This window comes from Coregonus clupeaformis, chromosome 17, assembly GCF_020615455.1.
Source record: "Coregonus clupeaformis isolate EN_2021a chromosome 17, ASM2061545v1, whole genome shotgun sequence".
Classification (NCBI taxonomy): domain Eukaryota; kingdom Metazoa; phylum Chordata; class Actinopteri; order Salmoniformes; family Salmonidae; genus Coregonus; species Coregonus clupeaformis.
In genome coordinates this window covers 23,596,603-23,619,888 of record NC_059208.1, presented here as the reverse complement: position 1 = coordinate 23,619,888, position 23,286 = coordinate 23,596,603, and the positions used below count along the sequence as shown (strand labels likewise).

General features: G+C 41.8%; 1 protein-coding gene across 1 annotated transcript; it reads right to left on the bottom strand.

Annotated features, from left to right (window-relative positions):
• Positions 1–2,533: 2,533 nt before the first annotated feature.
• LOC121586021 (sodium- and chloride-dependent transporter XTRP3) lies at positions 2,534–21,967 on the bottom strand. The gene is made up of 11 exons (XM_041902439.2): positions 21,626–21,967; positions 15,653–15,793; positions 13,163–13,254; positions 12,645–12,872; positions 8,806–8,916; positions 8,391–8,632; positions 7,586–7,748; positions 6,584–6,788; positions 4,205–4,364; positions 3,384–3,549; positions 2,534–3,135 (listed from the first exon to the last, which is right to left on the bottom strand). Exons 1-11 carry the CDS (start codon positions 21,750–21,752, stop codon positions 2,968–2,970), a joined length of 1,803 nt encoding a protein of 600 aa, XP_041758373.1. The 5' UTR covers positions 21,753–21,967; the 3' UTR covers positions 2,534–2,967.
• Positions 21,968–23,286: the final 1,319 nt, after the last annotated feature.

Genomic DNA, 23,286 nt, shown 5'->3' with positions numbered 1-23,286 from the left:
TGTTCGCTCAACACGCTGCGCCTTGGTCCTCATCTCTGTTAGACGATCGTGACACAGGGTTGAAGATCAGTTTTCTACCACAAAAGAACAGAAAATGACCAAAAAGCATAGAACCAGTTAGATGTTCAATGTTTCTTTAAAAATATATATTTTAATATAAATATTTTCAGCATATTAAAATGAGTCTAGTTTATGGTTGACTTTAAAATGAGGGACAAATGTAAATTAATCCCTAATCACATGAAATAAATAATAATCTTCAGAAATGACTTTGTCAATGCAACAAAAAAAATATATACGCAACATGTAAAGTGTTGGTCCCATGTTTCATGAGCTGAAATATAAGATCCCAGATATTTTCCATATGCACAAAAAGGTTATTTCTCTAAAATGTTGTGCTCAAATTTGTTTACATCACTGTTAGTGAGAATTTCTCCTTTGCCAAGATAATCCACCCACCTGACAGGTGTGGCATATCAAGAAGCTGATTAAACAGCGTGATCATTACACAGGTGCACCTTGTACTGGGGACAATAAAAGGCCCCTCTAAAATGTGCAGTTTTGTCACACAGCACAATGCCACAGATATCTCAAGTTTTGAGGGAGCATGCAATTGGAATGCTGACTGCAGGAATGTCCACCAGAGCTGTTGCCAGGGAATTTAATGTTCATTTCTCTACCATAAGCCACCTCCAACGTCGTTTTAGAGAATTTGGCAGTAGGTCTAATCGGCCTCACAACCGCAGACCACGTGTAACCACGCCAGCCCAGGACCTCCACATCCGTCTTCTTCACTTGCGGGATCGTCTGAAGCGGTGCTGAGGAGTATTTCTGTCTGTAATAAAGCCCTTTTGTGGGGAAAAACTAATTCTGATTGGCTGGGTCTGGCTCCCCAGTGAGTGGGCCTGGCTCCCAAGTGGTGAGCCTATACCCTCCCAGGCCCACCCATGGCTGCGTTCTTGCCCAGTCATATTAAATCCATAGATTACGGCCTAATTTATTTATTTCAATTGACCGATTTCCATATATAAACTGTAACTCAGTAAAATCTGTGAAATTGTTGCATGTTGCGTTTATATTTTTGTTCAGTATAGTTCTGTGGTCTATACATCCAATGGTATTATAAAGTACATAGCTTGTCAAACCAAGCAGTTAAAAAAACCCAGATTTCATACCATTGAAATGTGTCATCCTTGCTGGATACTAGCAAGTAGGACTGAATGAAATGCCTGGTTTGCAACAGGCTGACTGCTGTATGTGTATCTTGTTCACTCATACCAATGGTTCAAATGTCTTCATGTCTTCATGTCTTTAATAATTTCACCATAGAAAATACTACGTACAAAACATGAACACATCATTGTGGTACACAGTTAAAAGAATACTTGGTTCACACTAACAACATTCTGTACTCAACATAGTACACATATATTTACACACTGTTTACATTATTGTAAATGGATGGTTTGAAATTGTTCACATTAAAAGTGCTCACATTATTACATGTTTGGCAATTGTTTCTGTGCAAACCCATACATTTGACTGTAAAAAGAGTAGGCCTACATTTTGTTTTTGGTTCGTGAATATGCACAGCACATTGTTGCATAGCCATTGGGCTGTGTTGATGTGGATTCTATGACAGCAGTGCAACACTACAATATTTTCTATATAGAAGAGCACAGAAACTTTTAAGCGTTCAGGAGGTGAAACGTTCTGGAACGTTGCAGAAAGAAATTCTTCCTATAGAGCTGACACGATTTCCTATTCTATATGACAGAGAATAGTGTCTGTTCTACAGAATATATATCTATCTGAACATTCTGTTACATTGCACCCCACTATGATCCTGGTAAGAAGTCACTGATGGTGGATTGACAACAAAGCCCATAGGTATAGATATGGTCTTGGTCCTGGTCATCGTTATATGTGAAATTATCAGTACGTTTGCAAACACTATATCACATACAGCTATTGCTATAAGTTGTTCTTGGTCATTTGACACCAATCCGACTGTCATAACCGAGTCAGACAAAGGTCTGCCTTGTACATCCAGGCACTCAACCTATCTCACAACTCATTGAGTAATTTACAGAATATCTACAGTATACTAATGGGATACAAAATACTTCACCATACTGAAATTTAAGGGAAAAAATATCTTAAACATTTTGTGGAGCTTTAAATAAAGAGGCTTGACACACTGTGTCTCACAAATCTGCTACTGAAAGATAAACATTAAAGGTCCAATGCAGCCGTTTTTATCTCAATATCAAATCATTTATGGGTAACAATTAAGTACCTTACTGTGATTGTTTTCAATTAAAATGGTCAAAAAGAAACCAAAATATCATCTGAGCAAAGAGTAATTTCTCAAGCAAGAATTTTGCTAGGACTGTCTTGGAGTGGTCTGAGTAGTGAGGGGAAAAAGTAAAACTAGCTGTTATATGCAGAGAGGTTTGGAACTCTCTTTCTTATTGGTCTATTAACTAATTTACCACCTGGTGATGTCATCAAGCTCCATCCAACCAAACAGCTCTTACACCAATTCCACAGTATTATTCCAACCTCATAGCCTGGAAATATGTATAAAACACAGGAAAATCACGGTTTTGAATGCACTGGGCCTTCAAACAATGCAATAAACCATTGACAAGATAAAATATCAAAATATCAAAATACAAAAGTTCACTATTATCTCCCAGTAAGTGTTAGATGCCAAAGGACGACTAGGCCTAATGCTAGGTACAGGTCTGCCAGTCTGTCCACCAGCAGCACAGCGGGCGAGCCAGCCTGCCCCGGTGAGAGAAAGAGGGCCTTTGGCTTGAGGTCCTGTTCTGTTAAGACAACCATGATACGGACGGTAGGCTGTCGATCAGTCGATCCTAAAACTAGTGGGTCCAGTCAGTCTCAGAGCCCTAATGTAACTCTACCTTGTGTCACTCCGTCTGTCAACCAATACGTCGGTCTTTACGCTGACACAGTGCTGACAGTGCGCTCTCTCTTCCCACTGGCCAGGTTCCTCTTCTTACAGTAGGCGTAGAGGGCCGTCAGAGGGATACAGCAGACAGAGGAGGCTAGGAGGAGGCCGATGAAGGCTTGGGCGTAGGGAGGATACTCCGTCACCACAGACTTCCCCTGGAGGAGAGGGAGACAACAGGACAGGCAGGGATCAACATTGTATCTGGGTGCATGAATAAACCCGAAGCAGCATAGTCTGTGCCAGTGCTTTTCTTTCATTCATGTATGACTGGTACAATCAAATCCCCCTTTGGGGATTAATAAAGTACTATCTTATCTTACCAGTTTTCTGGGCGAGTGCTGTGCTTGTTAGTGTAATATCAGGGTTATTGATAAGATATTGGAGATAAAAAGAGAGGTCTTACCAGTTCTTTGTTCCAGGCCTGGTATGTGGGCGTTCCTCCCTGGATGTAGTTGATGATGTAGAAGATGAATAGTGCGATGAGAAGGATGGGACTGACTCCTGCCAACATGATCTTCCAGTACCAGTTAAGACGATGACCTAACATGTCTTCTACATCCTTCTCAAACCTGGAAAGGGAAAGGTTGCAGGAGCATTGACATGATGACTATGTTGATTAAGGCAGCCCCCCGCACCTCTCTAAATCAGAGGGGTTGGGTTAAATGCGGAAGACATATTTTGATTGAATGTATTCAGTTGTGCAACTGACTAGGTATCCCCCTTTCCCTTCCTTAAAATACTTTCATATATTTTGGATGGGCAAAAGACAACCATGGTATTTTAGTTTCAACATTCCTTCAACATTCAAAGGACATTGCTTCTATGCTTCATAAGCCATTTTGCTTTTAATAAACAGTACAAGCCCAACTTAAAAAACTACAGTACAGCCAACACAAAAGCCTGAGAGCAGAGTGAAAGAAATGTGAGGTATTTGTGGATGATTATGCTAAGTTTTGTTTGGCATTACTGGACACAATACAGCTTTTATGAGGTACTTTAAAGATTTAACTACTGGCTGCTAACAAAACTGCAGTAGGGCTACACATTCTGGAGTAGAAACTGTTTCAAATAATGTCAGCTCAACTATTGTTTCTTGGAGATAAGGTACTGAACAACAAGATGTTCGTTTTTCTGATTTCGAACAGCAAAGGTGATGATGCTTAGAAAGCTTCTGAAATGAGTCATTCTTCATTGTCAATATTGTACACACACACACACACACACCTTTTGATGCCATATATGTAGCAGACGGTGATAACTTCGATGAGGACGATGAAGAGCAGAGAGAAGGTGGCTCCATAGTCATTGAACATGGTGAACCAGTAGTTCCCAGATCGGGTGGTGAAGCCCAGGCCAAGCAGCAGGCAGAACAGACACACCAGACCTACAGGATTTGACAACACACCTGTTAGTCACACACACACACCAAACCTAGAAGATTGGCCCACTCAGCCCAGTCCAAGCTCCTCTCTGTCCTGGCACCCCAATGGTGGAACCAGCTTCCCCCGATGCTAAGACAGTCCCTGCCCATCTTCCGAAAATGTCTGAAACCCTATCTCTTCCAATAGTATCTTAAATAAGACATCTCAGTTTTACCCCCCAAAAAAAAAAAAAAAGAAAAGGTGCACTTATCTTTTCCTACAAGCACTGACTTTGATGATAACTTCTTTATTGAGAAAAAATGTACTCACTACGACTGTGATATGTGGTTATCTCACTTAGCTATCTTAAGATGAATGCACTAATTGTAAGTCACTCTGGATAAGAGCATCTGCTAAATGACAAAAATGTAAAATGTAGGATGGGACAACACACCTGTTAGTCACATACAGTGAGGGAAAAAAGTATTTGATCCCCTGCTGATTTTGTACGTTTGCCCACTGACAAAGAAATGATCAGTCTATAATTTTAATGGTAGGTTAATTTGAACAGTGCGAGACAGAATAACAACAAAGAAATCCAGAAAAACGCATGTCAAAAATGTTATAAATTGATTTGCATTTTAATGAGGGAAATAAGTATTTGACCACCTCTCAATCAGAAAGATTTCTGGCTCCCAGGTGTCTTTTATACAGGTAACGATCACACTCTGAAAGGGAGCGCTCCTAATCTCAGTTTGTTACCTGTATAAAAGACACCTGTCCACAGAAGCAATCAATCAATCAGATTCCAAACTCTCCACCATGGCCAAGACCAAAGAGCTCTCCAAGGATGTCAGGGACAAGATTGTAGACCTACACAAGGCTGGAATGGGCTACAAGACCATCGCCAAGCAGCTTGGTGAGAAGGTGACAACAGTTGGTGCGATTATTCGCAAATGGAAGAAACACAAAATAACTGTCAATCTCCCTCGGCCTGGGGCTCCATGCAAGATCTCACCTTGTGGAGTTGCAATGATCATGAGAACGGTGAGGAATCAACCCAGAACTACACAGGAGGATCTTGTCAATGATCTCAAGGCAGCTGGGACCATAGTCACCAAGAAAACAATTGGTAACACACTACGCCGTGAAGGACTGAAATCCTGAAGCGCCCGTAAGGTCCCCCTGCTCAAGAAAGCACATATACAGGGCCGTCTGAAGTTTGCCAATGAACATCTGAATGATTCAGAGGAGAACTGGGTGAAAGTGTTGTGGTCAGATGATTCCAAAATGGAGCTTTTTGGCATCAACTCAACTCGCTGTGTTTGGAGGAGGAGGAATGCTGCCTATGACCCCAAGAATACCATCCCCACTGTCAAACATGGAGATGGAAACATTATGCTTTGGGGGTGTTTTTCTGCTAAGGGGACAGGACAACTTCACCGCATCAAAGGGACGATGGACGGGGCCATGTACCGTCAAATCTTGGGTGAGAACCTCCTTCCCTCAGCCAGGGCATTGAAAATTGGTGGTGGATGGGTATTCCAGCATGACAATGACCCAAAACACACAGCCAAGGCAACAAAGGAGTGGCTCAAGAAGAAGCACATTAAGGTCCTGGAGTGGCCTAGCCAGTCTCCAGACCTTAATCCCATAGGAAATCTGTGGAGGGAGCTGAATGTTCGAGTTGCCAAACGTCAGCCTCGAAACCTTAATGACTTGGAGAAGATCTGCAAAGTGGGACAAAATCCCTCCTGATGGCCAACTACAAGAAACGTCTGACCTCTGTGATTGCCAACAAGGGTTTTGCCACCAAGTACTAAGTCATGTTTTGCAGAGGGGTCAAATACATATTTCCCTCATTAAAATGCAAATCAATTTATAACATTTTTGACATGCGTTTTTCTGGATTTCTTTGTTGTTATTCTGTCTCTCACTGTTCAAATAAACCTACCATTAAAATTATAGACTGATCATTTCTGATCATTTCTTTGTCAGTGGGCAAACGTACAAAATCAGCAGGGGATCAAATACTTTTTTCCCTCACTGTACACACACACACCTAACTCAAGCAGCAGGCAGAACAGACACACCAACCTAAAGAACAAGACATGCCCGAGTCAACCCTAACCCTAGCTTCATGTTCACACCTTAGCTCAACCCTTACCCTCAACCTCAACCCTAAAACTAGCTTAATGTTCACACATTAGCTCAACCCTCCTCATCACCCCTTCTCTCTCACCATTGAGTGTTTTGGTGCTCATGTAGCGGTTGATTAACTTCAAGTCACTGAGGGGGGTGATGACGGCGATGACGTTGCCCAGCATACTGCCCATGCCCAGCAGCAGGAGCATGATGAAGTAGAGCACAGACCACAGCTGAGACACGGGCATGTTCTTAATGGCCTCACTGTACACTATGAAGGCCAGGCCTGTACCCTCGACAGCCTGAGAGGAGGGAGAGGGAGGGAGAGAGAGAGGGAGAGAGAGAGAGAGAGAGAGAGAGAGAGAGAGAGAGAGAGAGAGAGAGAGAGAGAGAGAGAGAGAGAGAGAGCAGAGAGAGAGAGAGAGAGAGCGAGAGAGCGAGAGAGAGAGAGAGCGAGAGAGCGAGAGAGAGAGAGAGAGCGAGAGAGAGAGAGAGAGAGAGAGAGAGCTTAGTGGATATTCAGTCCTGCATAGCGCAAATTATTATTCAAGTGGCTAAAGTCAGTGTTTTATTTTTTGCTTTTGTCCATTGGAAACATAAGTGGAATGGACAAAATGGAAAATCCAGGAGAGCATTGACAATTAAATATTAACATTAATTGTAACTGCAACAGCCAATGATATTTGCCACATCTCACTACCACCACTACAGAGTCGAATAAAGTTGAATAGGTGACTTTGAACTATGACTAAAAGATTAAACATTTATAGAATGGTGAGAGAAGTTTTTATTGCCTTTACATATTGGCAGGAAACCAGAGGTATTTTGTTAGATTAAGGGCTCGATTCGATCCATATCGTGGAAGTTCTGCGCTGTAGTGCGGTTGAAATGTAAAGGTAAGATCGGATTGAGTCGATTTATGCAGCATTTACCCTGAATGCAGTCTCCGTGAACACGGGAACATTGCCTTTAAATTTCAGTCGCGCTATATCGCAGAACTTCCCCGATTCAGATTGAATCGAGCCCTAAGAGAGGTAGTAAATTAAGTTCTATTGAGTTTATTAGTTCATTTGAGTTGTGTGTCATCATGATTACCTACCGTGTCTAGTTCAGCCTCTAGGTCACAGGTCTCCAGCCTACCTCCCAGACTGGCAAACTGTTCTGGGTATGTCCTGTTCAGCTCAGCGATCCAGTGGTTGACATTCTCCAGACTGATGGTGTCCTCTGCTAGATCAAAGGTGTTCAGGAGCAGCAGTCGCACCCTGGGAGAAGACGAGAAATGTCAGTGTCATGAAAGGGCCAGTGGTGTAGCGCAGTTTTATAGCGGTACACCACTGGCAGAGAGAAACATGTGCTGTTTTATAGCGGTACACCACTGGCAGAGAGAAACATGTACTGTTTTATAGCTAATATCATTCTATTCTACACATTTTGCTATGAGGCTGAGAGAAAATGTTACAGTTTTAAAGCACATTTTCTGCTATTCTACGCATTTTGCCATGAGGTTGAAAGAAGATTTTGCAGTTTTATAGCTAATTTCCTGTCATTCTAAACATTTTGCCATGGCTTATGACATTATTAATGGCTGTGCTACACCACTGGAAAGGGCATTTCTGATCTGAAGCATACAGTATGTCTAGCCCCCTATACAATTCCTCTCATTGCTGATCTAGATTATAATGCCTTCCCAAGTCCAAGCACCTGCCATCTGTTCCATCTGTATGTCTGCAGAAACTGCTACAGTCTACAGACATTAAATTAATTGTATATGTTTGACCTAGAATTGTTTAAGTTTCTACTTGCTGAGTGCTGCTGACTGGTGTCACCTACTACTCTGAGTTGAAAGTTCAATGCAAAAGTCAATGAGAAAACCAACCAGGCCGCGACCCCACCCAGGGCCTCACCTCTCCAGGCAGCTCTCGTAGTTGAAGGTGGCCTTGAAGCCATAGATGGAGAAAGTGACGATACTGGCGAAGATGGAGGTGCCACTGTTGACCATGGACACGACGATGGCCTGCTTCTCAAAGTTGTTGTTGTACTGGTTGTAGCTGGCAAAGGCGATGAGGGATCCAAAGCCCAGGCCCAGAGAGAAGAAGATCTGAGTGGCCGCGTTGATCCACGTAGTGGGGTTGGCCAGCTGTTCCATCTGAGGCAGCAAACACACACACACACACACACACACACATTAGTAGCACACACACATATGTAAAGCATGATTAAACAGAACAGATCAATGTCCATGAGCCACCATACCTTGGCTGTGAAAACGGAGGTTATTGGGGCTCAATAACGTTATTTAATTCATCTAACCATTCATACCTTAGGCGTGAACATGTACTTGACACCGTTGATGGCTCCGTGAAGGGTGACCCCACGGATGAGGTAGATGATGAGGACCAGGTAGGGGAAGGTGGCTGTGAAGTACACCACCTAGAGAGGGCAGAAACAGCAGGAGGATTCAGGGTCAAAGTTAATCTATGCTGCACTGATTGCCTGTTTGCTAACACAGATTTGGCACACTTTTCCCACGGTTTTATAACATTGCTCGTTGAATTTACTGTGAAGTTGTAGGTGAAAGTGAACTTGTTTGTGTATATCTTTCCATCAATTGATAACGATGTCATTACTTTTCTATTATTTCTCTCTGCATTGTTGGGAAGGGCCCATAAGAAAGCATTTCACTGTTAATCTACACCTGTTGTTTACAAAGCATGTGACGTTTAAAAATGTGATTTGATTTGATGAACCTCTTTTAGGTCATTTTAGATGAGAGATCATATCAATATCAAAAGCCCCTTGAATCAGGGCCGGTGCCAGAACGAATCAGAACGAATCAGTTTTCACGGGACCTCCTGTGTGCATGCGCTTGCGCGTTATAATAAAGATCATAGACAGCTCGTGAGTTTCAAGTTTGGGGAAGCTTACAATTTATCCTACCATTTCTACCCATCTGCGTGCCAGTTATTTTTCATGGAACAGTTTCATTTAAATAATACAAATCTCAAAGTTAAACTGCAACTAATGCAAGAGCACCAGCCTTTGCCACATGGACACATTGATACACTGTGATCCATTGGCGGCTAAAGAAATTAGCACATGGAACTCAGAGATAGCCTATAGGCCAATGCAGCAGTAGACCTATAACCTCCATCGTCAACAAAGTAAAATAAAAACTGTAGAAAATATCCTGTTGAAAATTCTGTTTTTTCAATCGCATTAATCTCTCTACTTTGCCTGTTTCCAGTGGCGTAGCACAGTGAAGTGCAACATTGTATCAACTCAGCAGGTTGGCGTGCTCAGACATGTGCACTCCCTCAAATTATGACAGAGAAACCATACACATGCTAATTGCTCACATGGAGCACTCCAAACAAAAAATAAACAAAAACTTGTTTCTCAGAAGTGTAGCAGGTTGTAAACTCTGCAAACGTTTCCACTCCAAGAATGAGAACGGTAAATGACTGTAATACATGCATTAACAGAAATGTATGTAACCAAATGACGGGGGATTAACGGTACCTTTATTAGGCCTACTGGTTACATACTGTATGTAATGGCGAATTTATCAAAATAAACAATCAAAGGGCAAACAATTCGCACAATAAAACAATGAATGTTCAAGAATTGTTGGGAGACATTGGAGCACATTCTTGAGAGCTGAGTGCATGCATTCTGGAGAGAGATATAAGCCTAACAATCCACAGCTAGTTTAAAAAATGAAGAAGCTAATGATCCTATGTGGCTAAGTCAAGCTCTCTGGTAAAGTATTTTTAATGATTTCATTTAGACAGGAGTAATTATATAATTTTGGCAAAACATCAATTTACTTTAGGGGAAGCCAGCATCCGAACAGTGGCTGAAACCAGAGATTTGTATATAATGACGAGATTCTCATGTCTCCGCCCTAACAATGCGAGTCGTTGTCCCAAAGGCAGGAATGCAGGCGACAAGCTTAGGTCTGCATATTATGCCCATAGAAACACATTGGGCTTATTCAGGACAGAGTTTGGCGAGAGTGAGCCCTCTTGCGTCGCCTCTTCCTCTCTGCTGAAACTAGCAAGCAAACAGCGGCCTCTGTCTTACTATATGTAGGACCAGTATGGAAATAAAGTATGAAAATTTATGCACTCACTACTGTAAGTCACTCTGGATAAGAGCGTCTGCTAAATGACTAAAATGTAAAAATGTATATGTAAAAATTTTGCCCATGTATCTGATGCTGTCTGGCCTGAAAAAGTAAAACATGCCATACTCCTTTTGTATAGACAGCATCAAATACATGGTCTACACATACGGAGACAGAGGGGTGCTGTTTCGCTTCCTCGGATGCTTTATCTGAGATTGATGCGTCTTTCTGTCAGTGCGCGTCTCGGTCAAATAAATTATTCATATTTCTATATTTTATTCGGATGGGCAAGGAGGTACGACAGGGCGGGCCAGGCACCCTAGGGCCCGCCCATAACCCCGGCCCTGCCATGAATCCACTGTGAACAGCAGACCAGAAAACAGTTCTCTGTCTGTGTTGACACAGTATCCTTTACTTTCACCCTGGCTTGTCTCCTCAGAGACTCCCACTCTAGATAGTTATGTAATGAAGTAGGCCAAGGTTTTCAAAACTTTCCTATGAGGCCCCCTCACTCTCTCAGCTGATGTTTTCCTCAGTTCAGTAAAGATCCATTGGATCTGCTTCCCCTTCCCCTGCCCCATCATTCTGAGTTAGCAAACTCTGCAGCCACAAACTTTAATTGTTTTATTCACCATTGCCTTGATGGACAATTTTCTGACCATATAAGAGTCTTGAACAGTTTGTACCTTGTCTCGCCATTACGAAGAACTTTCTTGACCCTTTTCTTTGTTATCGAGGTCACCTCTCAACTGACTGTTTCCCTCTGCTCAGTAAAGATACAGGTAACTGCCAAAATAATGGAAATACTTGACTAAATGAGGGATACAAAGTATACTGAAAGCAGGTGCTTTCACACAGGTGTGGTTCCTGAGTTAATTAAGCAATTAACATCCCATAATACTTAGGGTCATGTATAAACATGCTGGGCAGGCCATTATTTTGGCTACCATGGCTATTCCCCCATAGGATGACAATGCCCCCATCCACAGGGCATGATGGTTCACTGAATAGTTTGAAGAGCATGAAAACGATGGAAACCATAAGCCATGGTTGTCTCAGTGACCAGATCTCTACCCAATTAAACACTTATGGGAGATTCTGCAAGCGGCGCCTATGACAGCGTTTTCACCACCATCAACAAAACACAAAATTATGGAATTTCTCGTGTAAGAATGGTGTTGCATCCCTCCGATAGAGTTCCAGACACTTATATTCATGGCGTAGTGTGTTACCAATAGTTTTCTTGGTGACTATGGTCCCAGCTGCCTTGAGATCATTGACAAGATCCTCCTGTGTAGTTCTGGGCTGATTCCTCACCATTCTCATGATCATTGCAACTCCACGAGGTGAGATCTTGCATGGAGCCCCAGGCCGAGGGAGATTGACAGTTATTTTGTGTTTCTTCCATTTGCGAATAATCGCACCAACTGTTGTCACCTTCTCACCAAGCTGCTTGGTGATGGTCTTGTAGCCCATTCCAGCCTTGTGTAGGTCTACAATATTGTCCCTGACATCCTTGGAGAGCTCTTTGGTCTTGGCCATGGTGGAGAGTTTGGAATCTGATTGATTGATTGCTTCTGTGGACAGGTGTCTTTTATACAGGTAACAAGCTGAGATTAAGAGCACTCCCTTTAAGAGTGTGCTCCTAATCTCAGCTCGTTACCTGTATAAAAGACACCTGGGAGTCAGAAATCTTTCTGATTGAGAGGGGGTCAAATACTTATTTCCCTCATTAAAATGCAAATCAATTTATAACATTTTTGACATGCGTTTTTCTTGATTTATTTTATTTTATTCTGTCTCTCACTGTTCAAATAAACCTACCATTAAAATTATAGACTGATCATTTCTTTGTCAGTGGGCAAATGTACAAAATCAGCAGGGGATCAAATACTTTTTTCCCTCACTGTACCTTATGACATAGGAGACAATAGTGACCTACATCCACTAGATCTGCAGCTTGCATGACATAAGGGTGCCATAACTGTCTTGACCCTGTCCATCGTTACCGAGCTGACCTCTGACCTCTCACCTTCCCGGTGGACTTGACCCCCTTGACGATGAACAGGTAGACAATCATCCAGGCCAGCAGGAGGCAGAGCGCCTGTCCCATGTGGATCCCTCCGTTCTCCTCGATGGACCCGGAAATGTCCAGGGTCTCTCTGTAGAAGAAGTACTGGGTGGGCGTGGCCCGCTCACATTCCTCCACAGGGCCGGTCAGGTTGCTGTTAATCGGGCACTCTGCCCATGGCAGGACCGACTGGAGCAGAGTGGGAGGAAACAGCACAGGTCAGGCACAGGACGTTACAGATAGCAATAGAACAAAGAATTGCATCTTCTAAAGATCCAAACAAAACAGTCTGCACAACACCAATAGTCTGTCCTCAAAGCTGAGTGAGCCTGTTGATACAGCTTGTAATAAGATTGTAACAACTTATTGAAGATTGTCTACATTTTATGATCACATCATACATCTGAATGCAGGTCAAATACTTTGAATTGCTCTATCGAAAATAAATATAATTTTGCCATTGTGAGACTGGAACTAACCTGGAATGAATGGAAGAGGTACCAGAAACTCCATGCATTGATGACATTGTAATATAGGCATAGGTACATGGAGGTCACAACACTGGCCAGACCTGGAACCAGCAGAGAGAAGAACATATCTATTTAAACTATAAGCAGATAATATCTCATTTGCATCTTTGATAAGGATACTTTTATTTGGTTGTTGAAATAGATTTGCAGTGTTGGGGAGAAGTAAACTACATGTAATTCAACCAGTAATTGAATTACTTTTTACAGTAGCTTACATTTTAGTGTTCTTCGGCTGTCCCCATAGGAGAACCCTTTTTGGTTGCAGGTAGAACCCTTTTTAGTTCCAGGTTGAACCCATTTGGTTTCCATGTAGAACCCTCTGGTTAATTACTTATTTGCCAGGTAGTGGTGTAGTTAACTACTGGAACTACACACTACATTTTTTGCAAAAAGAATAGAAAATATGGGTGAAGTAGGCAATACTTTCCTTTCTTCAGACCTGCCTAATTCTCACTTGAAACATCATTTTTGTGTTTAATAGGCTAAATTACACATTTTGTTAACAAAAGACCCCAAAGTGAACTGTTCTTGCAATTTGTAATCGATGACATTTCAGATTTACATATGGTAATTTTTCACAAAGTAGTTTGTATATAGTGAACTACTTTTTCAAAGTAACTTTAGTTAAGTAAACTATATATTGGTAGCTTAAACTATAAACTATATTTAGCTTCCCCAACACTGTACATTTGACACAGTAGTACTGGCCTAAATGTAACAAAACCATATATTTAAATATGTGTGTGATAAATTATAGGCAAGTTTATGTACTTTTTTCAATGGCAGTGTGCACCCATACATGTGCAGCACTCTATGTGCAGTGTCCTCTGTCCAAAAAAGTATTATTAATAATAATAAATAAATAAATGATATATATACAGTACCAGTCAAAAGTTTGGACACACCTACTCATTCAAGGGTTTTTCTTTATTTTTACTATTTTCTACATTGTAGAATAATAGTGAAGACATCAAAACTATGAAATAACACATATGGAATCATGTCGTAACCAAAAAAGTGTTAAACAAATCAAAATATATTTTAGATTTGAGATTGTTCAAAGTAGCCACCCTTTGCCTTGATGACAGCTTTGCACACTCTTGGCATTCTCTCAACCAGCTTCACCTGGAATGCCTTTCCAACAGCCTTGAAGGAGTTCCCACATATGCTGAGCACCTGTTGGCTGCTTTTCCTTCACTCTGCGGTCCAACTCATCCCAAACCATCTCAATTGGGTTGAAGTCAGGTGATTGTGGAGGCCAGGTCATCTGATGCAGCACTCCATCACTCTCCTTCTTGGTCAAATAGCCCTTACACAGCCTGGAGGTGTGTTTTGGGTCATTATCCTGTAGAAAAACAAATTATAGTCCCACTAAGCGTAAACCAGATGGGATGGCGTATCGCTGCAGAATGCTGTGTCACCAGCAAAGCACCCCCACACCATCACACCTCCTCCTCCATGCTTCACGGTGGGAACCACACATGCAGAGATCATCCGTTCACCTACTCTGCGTCTCACAAAGACACGGCGGTTGGAACCAAAAATCTCAAATTTGGACTCATCAGACCAAAGGACAGATTTCCACTGGTCTAATGTCCATTGCTCGTGTTTCTTCGCCCAAGCAAGTCTCTTATTTTTATTGGTGTCCTTTAGTAGTGTTTGTTTTGCAGCAATTCGACCATGAAGGCCTGATTCACGCAGTCTCCTCTGAACAGTTGATGTTGAGATATGTCTATTACTTGAACTCCAAGAAGCATTTATTTGGGCTGCAATCTGAGATGCAGTTATTCTAATGAACTTATCCTCTGCAGCAGAGGTAACTCTGGGTCTTCCTTTCCTGTGGTGGTCCTCATGAGAGCCAGTTTCATCATAGCGCTTGATCGTTTTTGCAACTGCACTTGAAGAAACTTTGAAAGTTCTTTACATTTTCCGGATTGACTGACCTTCATGTCTTAAATTAATGATGGACTGTAATTTCTCTTTGCTTATTTGAGCTGTTCTTGCCATAATATGAACTTGGTATTTTACCAAATAGGGCTATCTTCTGTATAACCACCCTACCTCATCAGAACATAACTGATTGGCTCAAACGCATTAAGAAGGAAAGAAATTCCACAAATTAACTTTTAACAAGTCACACCTGTTAATTGAAATGCATTCCAGGTGACTACCTCATGAAGCTGGTTGAGAGAATGCAAAGAGTATGCAAAGCTGTCATCAAGGCAAAGGGTGGCTACTTTGAAGAATCTCAAATATAAAATATTTTTCGATTTGTTTAACACTTTTTTGGTTACTACATGATTCCATATGTGTTATTTCATAGTTTTGATGTCTTCACTATTATTCTACAATGCAGAAAATAGTAAAAATAAAGAAAAACCCTGGAATGAGTAGGTGTGTCCAAACTTTTGACTGGTACTGTATATATTCAGTACTCACCCACTCCCCCCAGATAGGGGCTAATAGCTCTCCATGCTCCAATGCTGCCCAGACGCATCTTCTGGCCAATGGCTAACTCCATGTAGAACAAGGGTACACCCAACAGGACCAGCATGAGCATGTATGGGATCAGGAACCCACCTGAGGACAGAAAAAGGACACACATACAGTGTATTTTACCATTCAAAACACACAAAAGAAACCCACTTGTACAATACCTGCAGTAGCAGAGACAAACACACACACATGATCTATAAGGTAATGCACTGAGCTTCAGATTCACATGACACCCAGAAAATGTGTTCTCATTCTTAATAGTTCTATTTTATTTACATAATGAATGTGGTCTCGGTCCTTGTATTCTGTTGCATATTTCTTCTCCCTATATATTAATGGAAAGAAAGGGTGCAGTGCAGTACAGTGCTTCCTTCACTATTCTTTGATCAAGGGTCTAACATCTAAACAAAGCTTCATTCATGTTTCTACTGGGTTCTGTTCTCTCTGGCTTTCTCAGTATTCATAGGAATCACACAAAAAACTGTCTGGCCTGGGTCAAAGTGACCTGTCTCCTGTGATTTCCAGCCTGCTAGTCTAAGTCGTTGACAGTAATTACAGTAAGCAGGCAGGGGGGCAGGGAGTGAAGGGGGCAGTGGGTGAGGGCGACAGTGGAGCTTGGGGACATGCTCAGTGACACAAACACAAGGTCAAAGCGAGTCTAGAGACGGGTCAGTCACTGCACCAGGTAATGGCTTGGAACCGTTTTGGAATTCATTTATTCACTCCTTCATTAATTCACTCGTCCATCCATCCATCCGTCCGTTCATTAATTAATTAATTAATTAATTAATTCAGTGGGTGAACATAGTGGTAAAAAATTGCATGTAATTGTCCCTAATTTAGCAGTTAGATGGAAGATTCCATGCTTCTAGCTCTCAGATGCTTCATGCTACCTTCCTTTGATTGTAATGAACCCTTGTGAATGAGTGTTCACACAGAAACAGCTTGTATAATCGGATAAGGATTAGATGGAAGTTGGAATAGTTGGAAGTATTGGAATAAATAGCTTTTCCTGTACTGTGATCTCAGATTCCTCAAGTTGTTGCACAAGAAAAACATGATTGTAAAATCATGTTATTGTAATGTGTATCAGGTGATTATTTACACTCTGACAAAAAATTTTTTTAAACACTGTAAAATACAAAATGCACAATGCAATGATAACATAATATAGAACTTAAGGGGGTCCTCAATATGTTTATGCAAGACCCCTAACCCCTAATGTCCCATCTTTCTGTTTTACCTTGCGATCTTTTAACAATGAGAGGGACATTTCATTTTGTAAATATGATCATTTTTGGGACCTCCTGTCATTTGTCCACACTCATGCTGTACTGGTTGTCACACATGTCATTTTGATGACTATATGCTTGAAATCCTGTCATTACGTGTAAGCCTGATGTAGATTATTAGTATTGAGCAGCTTCTCCTAAACCAGAGCCTCATAGGGGCATGCAAGTCGCCTCAAGGGGGGCATGCATTCTTGCAAATATTAAATCAACAAGGGTAGAACAATTTATAAGGTAGAACAACAAAGGTATACCATTTCATGAGGTAGAATTTCATGAGGTAGAATTTCATGAGGTAGTTAAAGTGTATTTTTCTTCCGTCATCTTATCTCTGTCAGTGTCAAGTTGGTGGGGCATTGCCTTAAAGTAACTGTCCAGTGTTTCCAGAATTCTATGAAATATGACCTATAATTGAAGTTTCGTTCCAAAATGCTATATCCACACATTTTTCACATTTGTGTTTTTTCACCAAAACATGATTGCTTATGGGTACCTTCATGTGTGTGTGTAAAATATTACTTTTCTCCGTTTTTTTATGAATATATTTTAGATATGTATTATTTTTTTATTTATTTTCTATTAGCAAAACACTATGTATCCATTGTTTAGTTGGAATGGAATGTTCGTATCCTGTATTTTTCACTGTGATATGTGGTTGTCTCACCTAGCTATCATAATGCACTAACTGTCGCTCTGGATAAGAGATTACTATAATGTCAAATGTAAATATTTTACATACAGATCTCACATTACTATAGTGATTCATTTTTTAAATTAAAAATAATAATATTGATTTCACAAATGTATCATTTGTACAGTTCTTTATTAAACGTTTCGTTATTTGTCACATTTAACTGTGTAAAACATAGCAGTAGTACTTATTTCTCGCGTTTTGCAACAAAACAGGATTATTTGTTTCTCTTAAATGAAACCATCAAGTGATAGATTTTAAACAAATACATGTCTGTCATTGAACAAGCCCATGCCCTGATTAGATGGTGAAATAACACACCAATCTCTTTCATAAATTCTTTAAACAATAAGACCTAATTTACCAACATTTCAGAAAATGTATATAGAGCATTTTGGAATGAAACACTTCAATTACTTACACATGGAAACCATGTGTTTGATGTTTTTGATACCATTCCACCTATTCCGCTCTAGCCATTACCACGAGCCCGTCCTCCCCAATTAAGGTGCCACCAACCTCCGGTGGTGTGGGCATACTCCAACAACAGAATGGTGTGGGTGTATATCAGTCATTAAAAATATGAATGCGAATAGACCACTGATTGGCCAGCTCATCCTCCTCTAGACTGCTGATTGGCCAGCTCACCCTGCTCATTAGTATGACATCATACACCACAAACCGATGCTGGCACTAAGACCGCACTCAACGCTCTGTATAGGGCCATAAGCAAACAAGAACATCCACATCCAGAGAGGGCGCTTCTTGTGGCCGGTGATTTTAATGCAGGGAAACTGAAATCCATTTTGCCTTATTTTTACCATCATGTCACCTGTGCAACTAGAGTCAACAAAACTCTAGGTCACCTTTACCCCACACACAGAAACGCTAGAGCTGCAGCTTCCAAGAGGCGGGACACTAATCCAGACACTTACAAGAAATCCGCTACGACATCTGATGAGCCATCAAACAGGCCAAGTGTCAATACAGGACTAAGATCTAATCCTACTACGCCGACTCTGACACTCGTCAGATGTCAAGGATTACAAAGGGAAACCCAGCCGTGAGCTGCCCAGTGACGCAAGCCTACCAGAGGAGCTAATTGCCTTCTATGCTCACTTCGAGGCAAGCAACACTGAACCATGCATGACAGCACCAGCAGTTCCGGATGACTGTGTGATCTCGCTCTCCGTAGGAAATGTGAGTAGGACCTTTAAACAGGTTAAAATTCACAAAGCCGCGGGGCCAGACGGATTACCAGGATGCGTACTCAGAACATGCACTGACCAGCTGGCGGGTGTCTTCACTGACATTTTCAACCTCTCCCTGACCCAGTCTGTAATACCTACATGTTTCAAGCAGACCACCATAGTCCCTGTGCCCAAGAACGCCAAGGTAACCTGTCTAAATGACTATTGCCCCGTAGCACTCACATCTGTAGTCATGAAATGCTTTGAAAGGCTGGTCATGGCTCACATCAACACCATCATCCCAGACACCCTGGACCCACTCCAATTCGCATACCGCCTCAACAGATCCACAGCTGACGCACTCTATTGCACTCCACACTGCCCTCTCCCACCTGAACAAGAGGAACACCTATGTGAGAATACTGTTCATTGACTACAGGTCAGCGTTCAACATAATAGAGCCTTACAAGCTCATCACTAAGCTCAGGACCCTGGCACTGAACACCTCCCTCTGAAACTGGATCCTGGACTTCCTGACGGGCTGGCCCCAGGTGGTGAGGGTAGGCTACAACATATCCGCCACGCTGACCCTCAACACACGGGGGCCCCTCAGGAGTATGTGCTTAGTCCCCTCCTGTACTCACATGACTCCAACACCTTCATTAAGTTTGCTGACGACACGACGGTGGTAGGCCTGATCACCAACAACGATGAGACTACCTATAGCAAGAAGGTCAGTGACCTGGCAGTGTGGTGCCAAGACAACAACCTCTCCCTCAACGTCAGCAAGACAAATTAGCTTATCGTGGACTACAGGAAACGGAGGGCTGAGCATGCCCCCATCCACATCGAAGGGGCTGTAGTGGAGCGGGTCAAAAGCTTCAAGTTCCTCAGTGTCCACATTACTAAGGAATTAACATGGTCCACACACACCAACACAGCACGACAACGCCTCTTCCCCCTCAGGAGGCTGAAAATATTTGGCATGGACCCTCAGATCCTCAAAAGGTTCTATAGCTGCACCATTGAGAACATCTTGACTGGCTGCATCACTGCTTGGTATGGCAACTGCTTGGCATCTGACCGCAAGGCCCTGCAGAGGGTAGCGCGTACGGCCCAGTACATCACTGGGGATGAGCTCCCTGCCATCTATACCAGGTGGTGTCAGAAGAACGTCCTAAAAATTGTCAAAGACTCCAGCCACCCAAGTCACAGACTGTTCTCTCCGCTACCGCACGGCAAGTGGTACCGATACACCAAGTCTGTACCAAGTCTGTATCTTATGGAAGCCATAAGACTACTAAATAGTTAACCAAATAGCTACCCAGACTATCTGCATTGACCTCTTTTCACTAACTCTTTTGACTCATAACATACGCTGCTGCTACTGTTTATTATCTATACTGTTGCCTAGTCACTTGCCCTACCTATATGTACATATCTATCTCAATTACCTCGTACCCCTGCACATCGACTCGGTACTGGTACCCTGAGTATATAGCCAAGTTATCATTACTCATTGTGTATTTATTCCTCTTGTTATTACTCTCTGCATTGTTGGGAAGGGCCCGTAACCATTTCACCGTTAGTCTACACCTGTTGTGTATGAAGGATGTGACATTTTTTGTTGTCGATTTGATTGATTTGATACTCGATGAGGAAATAGCAAGCATTTTTGAAACTGTCTGTTTGAGATACAAGTTTGAGTTGAGTGTTTTTGAAATACGAGTATAGGACGAGACAACAACATTATATGGGTATGAGTTAACAGAATATTAACTTAGTTTTTTTTTTTTTTACTGGACAGTTACATTAAGGCAATAACTCTACAATAATAAATACACAATAACTCTACTAGCATACCACACCTGTATTTATGGAATGGACATATGGGCCTTAAAGCAACCGAGGCATCAAGGAGTCTCCTGTATGTGAACATTTTCTAGGAATCTATGAATGGAAGAACACAACATAAACACCTGTTGACTGTTAGGCTACTAATTGTAAAATGTTGTAATCAGTTGAGACCATTAAAAGCGAAATACAAAAGCAAATGCTGATCCATTGTTATTCTGTGACAAACAATGGGCGTGTTAAGGGTTAAAAGTGGGCTCTGTATCAATCCAAACTTGGAGTGGAAAGTTATTTTATGCGTGTGCTTTTGAAAGCTCCTTTATGTATGGGCTTTGGTACATGCATACCCTCTGTTTTTGAGTGGACTAACTGTTCTCAGTGACTTATGGGGAGGAATATGAAAAATATTAATTGAACTAACAACTAAGTGAGATAATTTTTCAAAAACATTGCACATTTCCTGCACCATTAACTTTTAGAGGAAGAGAACAAAAAGCTGCACAGTAACACCTTCACTCATTAGAAATGTTTAACAACCATATGGTAAGCTTTCAGATTCCCTGTAAATGGATAATAAACTGATAACGTTTCACCCAGGGTAAAATAATAACTAACCCATTCTACAACCGCACAAGATCAGTGCGCCATTGCGCATGGATAAAGGTGAATAAATTGGGCACTGACTGGCTATTCATATAGCCTACATTACAACTTTCAATCAGTAAACACTAATTGTATTCATTAATTTTAAATAGGGTCAAATATTGCAGTTCGATATTTTATCAAAAATAACTGTGGGCCTAAATGTACAATATATTATGGATGAAACCCTAAATTAGGCTCTGCGCTGCACCTGTTGTCGGAAAACAATAAATAAATAAATATTGCTTACCCCCGCCATGCATTTGACACAAGTATGGAAAACGCCACACATTTCCCAGTCCAACCGCGTATGATATACACGCCAGGACAAATTGCATGGGATTGTCCCACTCTGCTCTTGCGTCGTCCTTCCCCATCGTTGAGTCCTGAGCACACAATCAAGCCAATTTGCAGGTCCGGTCGAGTCGGTGGCAGTGCAGTGCGAGTGGACAACCTTGACAGTCAGCAAGCCTTAGTCTGATGTACCGGGAGTAGGGATGGCACTCCTGTCTGGATAATAGAACAAAACCAATGACAGCGTCCTATGGGAAACAGGGAAAGTGTTTCAACAGGAGGCTGTTCGAGTCAGACACATTTGCAATGATTGAAGAACTAGCATGGAGTTTATAGAGCGCTTGCCCATTCTAACTAGGTCGCCCTACTTGAGAGGGAGGGCCTAATGTTTTAATAGGTAGACATAGGCTAGAGAGTTTATTGGAATTTACGTAACCCAGGTGAACGTTTGATTTTTACAGCTCTTCTTAAAAACCTGAGTTTATAAGCCTGTCATAGAGATAGTGGAACCTCGCCAATACCTTTTATATTCCTTAGGGTAGGCTTCAGATAGAATGTGTTTGCTTTTGTACAATGGACTTCATAGTGCAAGATTCAGTGCTGGAATGGCCTGCCAATCAATAGCTTATGTGCAACGGATTTTAAAGTTATTTATTTTATTTATTGCAAATTGTCATGAAGGCAGGGTTGTGGAGATAATGTATTTATTTTCCTTTTTACTATTCATACAACTTGAAATATAGTACTGGAGTCTGCTGTGCAAAAACAGCCCAACCACAGTGTTAAGGTGTCAATGATTCAAATAGTTGTTTTCTGTAAGAAGTCAATCGGTAAGGCACATTCTTCTATCTAAAGAGGGACATTTCCATTACAGTTTTATTGCATTTAAATTAAAAAGCAATGCAAAGGAAAAATCATCATGAGATGAGAGACAGTGAAATTGTACACAGAAAAATGAGTGAATATATGCACACACAGTGACGATACAGTACAGATAAAAGGATGAAAGATAGAACCAAAAGAAAGGTGAAACGAGACAATCAGAGAGAGAGAGGATGTCCTGCATGGGTATGTCCTCGCTGACCTTGTGTCTATCTGCAGATTTCCCTGAAACCCCCTCTCACCTTGCCACCATGCATCCACTGACTCTGACCTTAAGGTGTGTTGACTGCACACACCCAGCCTTCTGAGGCCTGTGGAAACTGGACCCTCTACGGGAAACAAACATAACCCTGAGGAGACTGGAGGAGGAGAGGGTCACGGCCAGGGTCCTAAACACCTGAGCGAGGGATCAAAGCAAGGCCTCTGGTCACCACCACCGGAGTAGGCTGAGGTAGTCTAAAACACATGGTCTAATGTAATCTCGTCCACCAGCCAGCTCTCTCTCTCTAGCAATTGAGCCTGGGGACAAGGTTAGGCCTAAAGAGCTTTGGTCGAGAGCTTGATAACATACAAGAGGGACAAATACAGTACACTCTGACAGTAACCTAGAGTTACATCACAGGGCTGCAGTGGAGCGGGTCGAGAGTTTCAAGTTCCTCAGGCTCCAAAATCACACACACGGTCACAATCATGAAGAAGGCGCGACAGCACCTCTTCTCCCACCGGAGGTTGAAA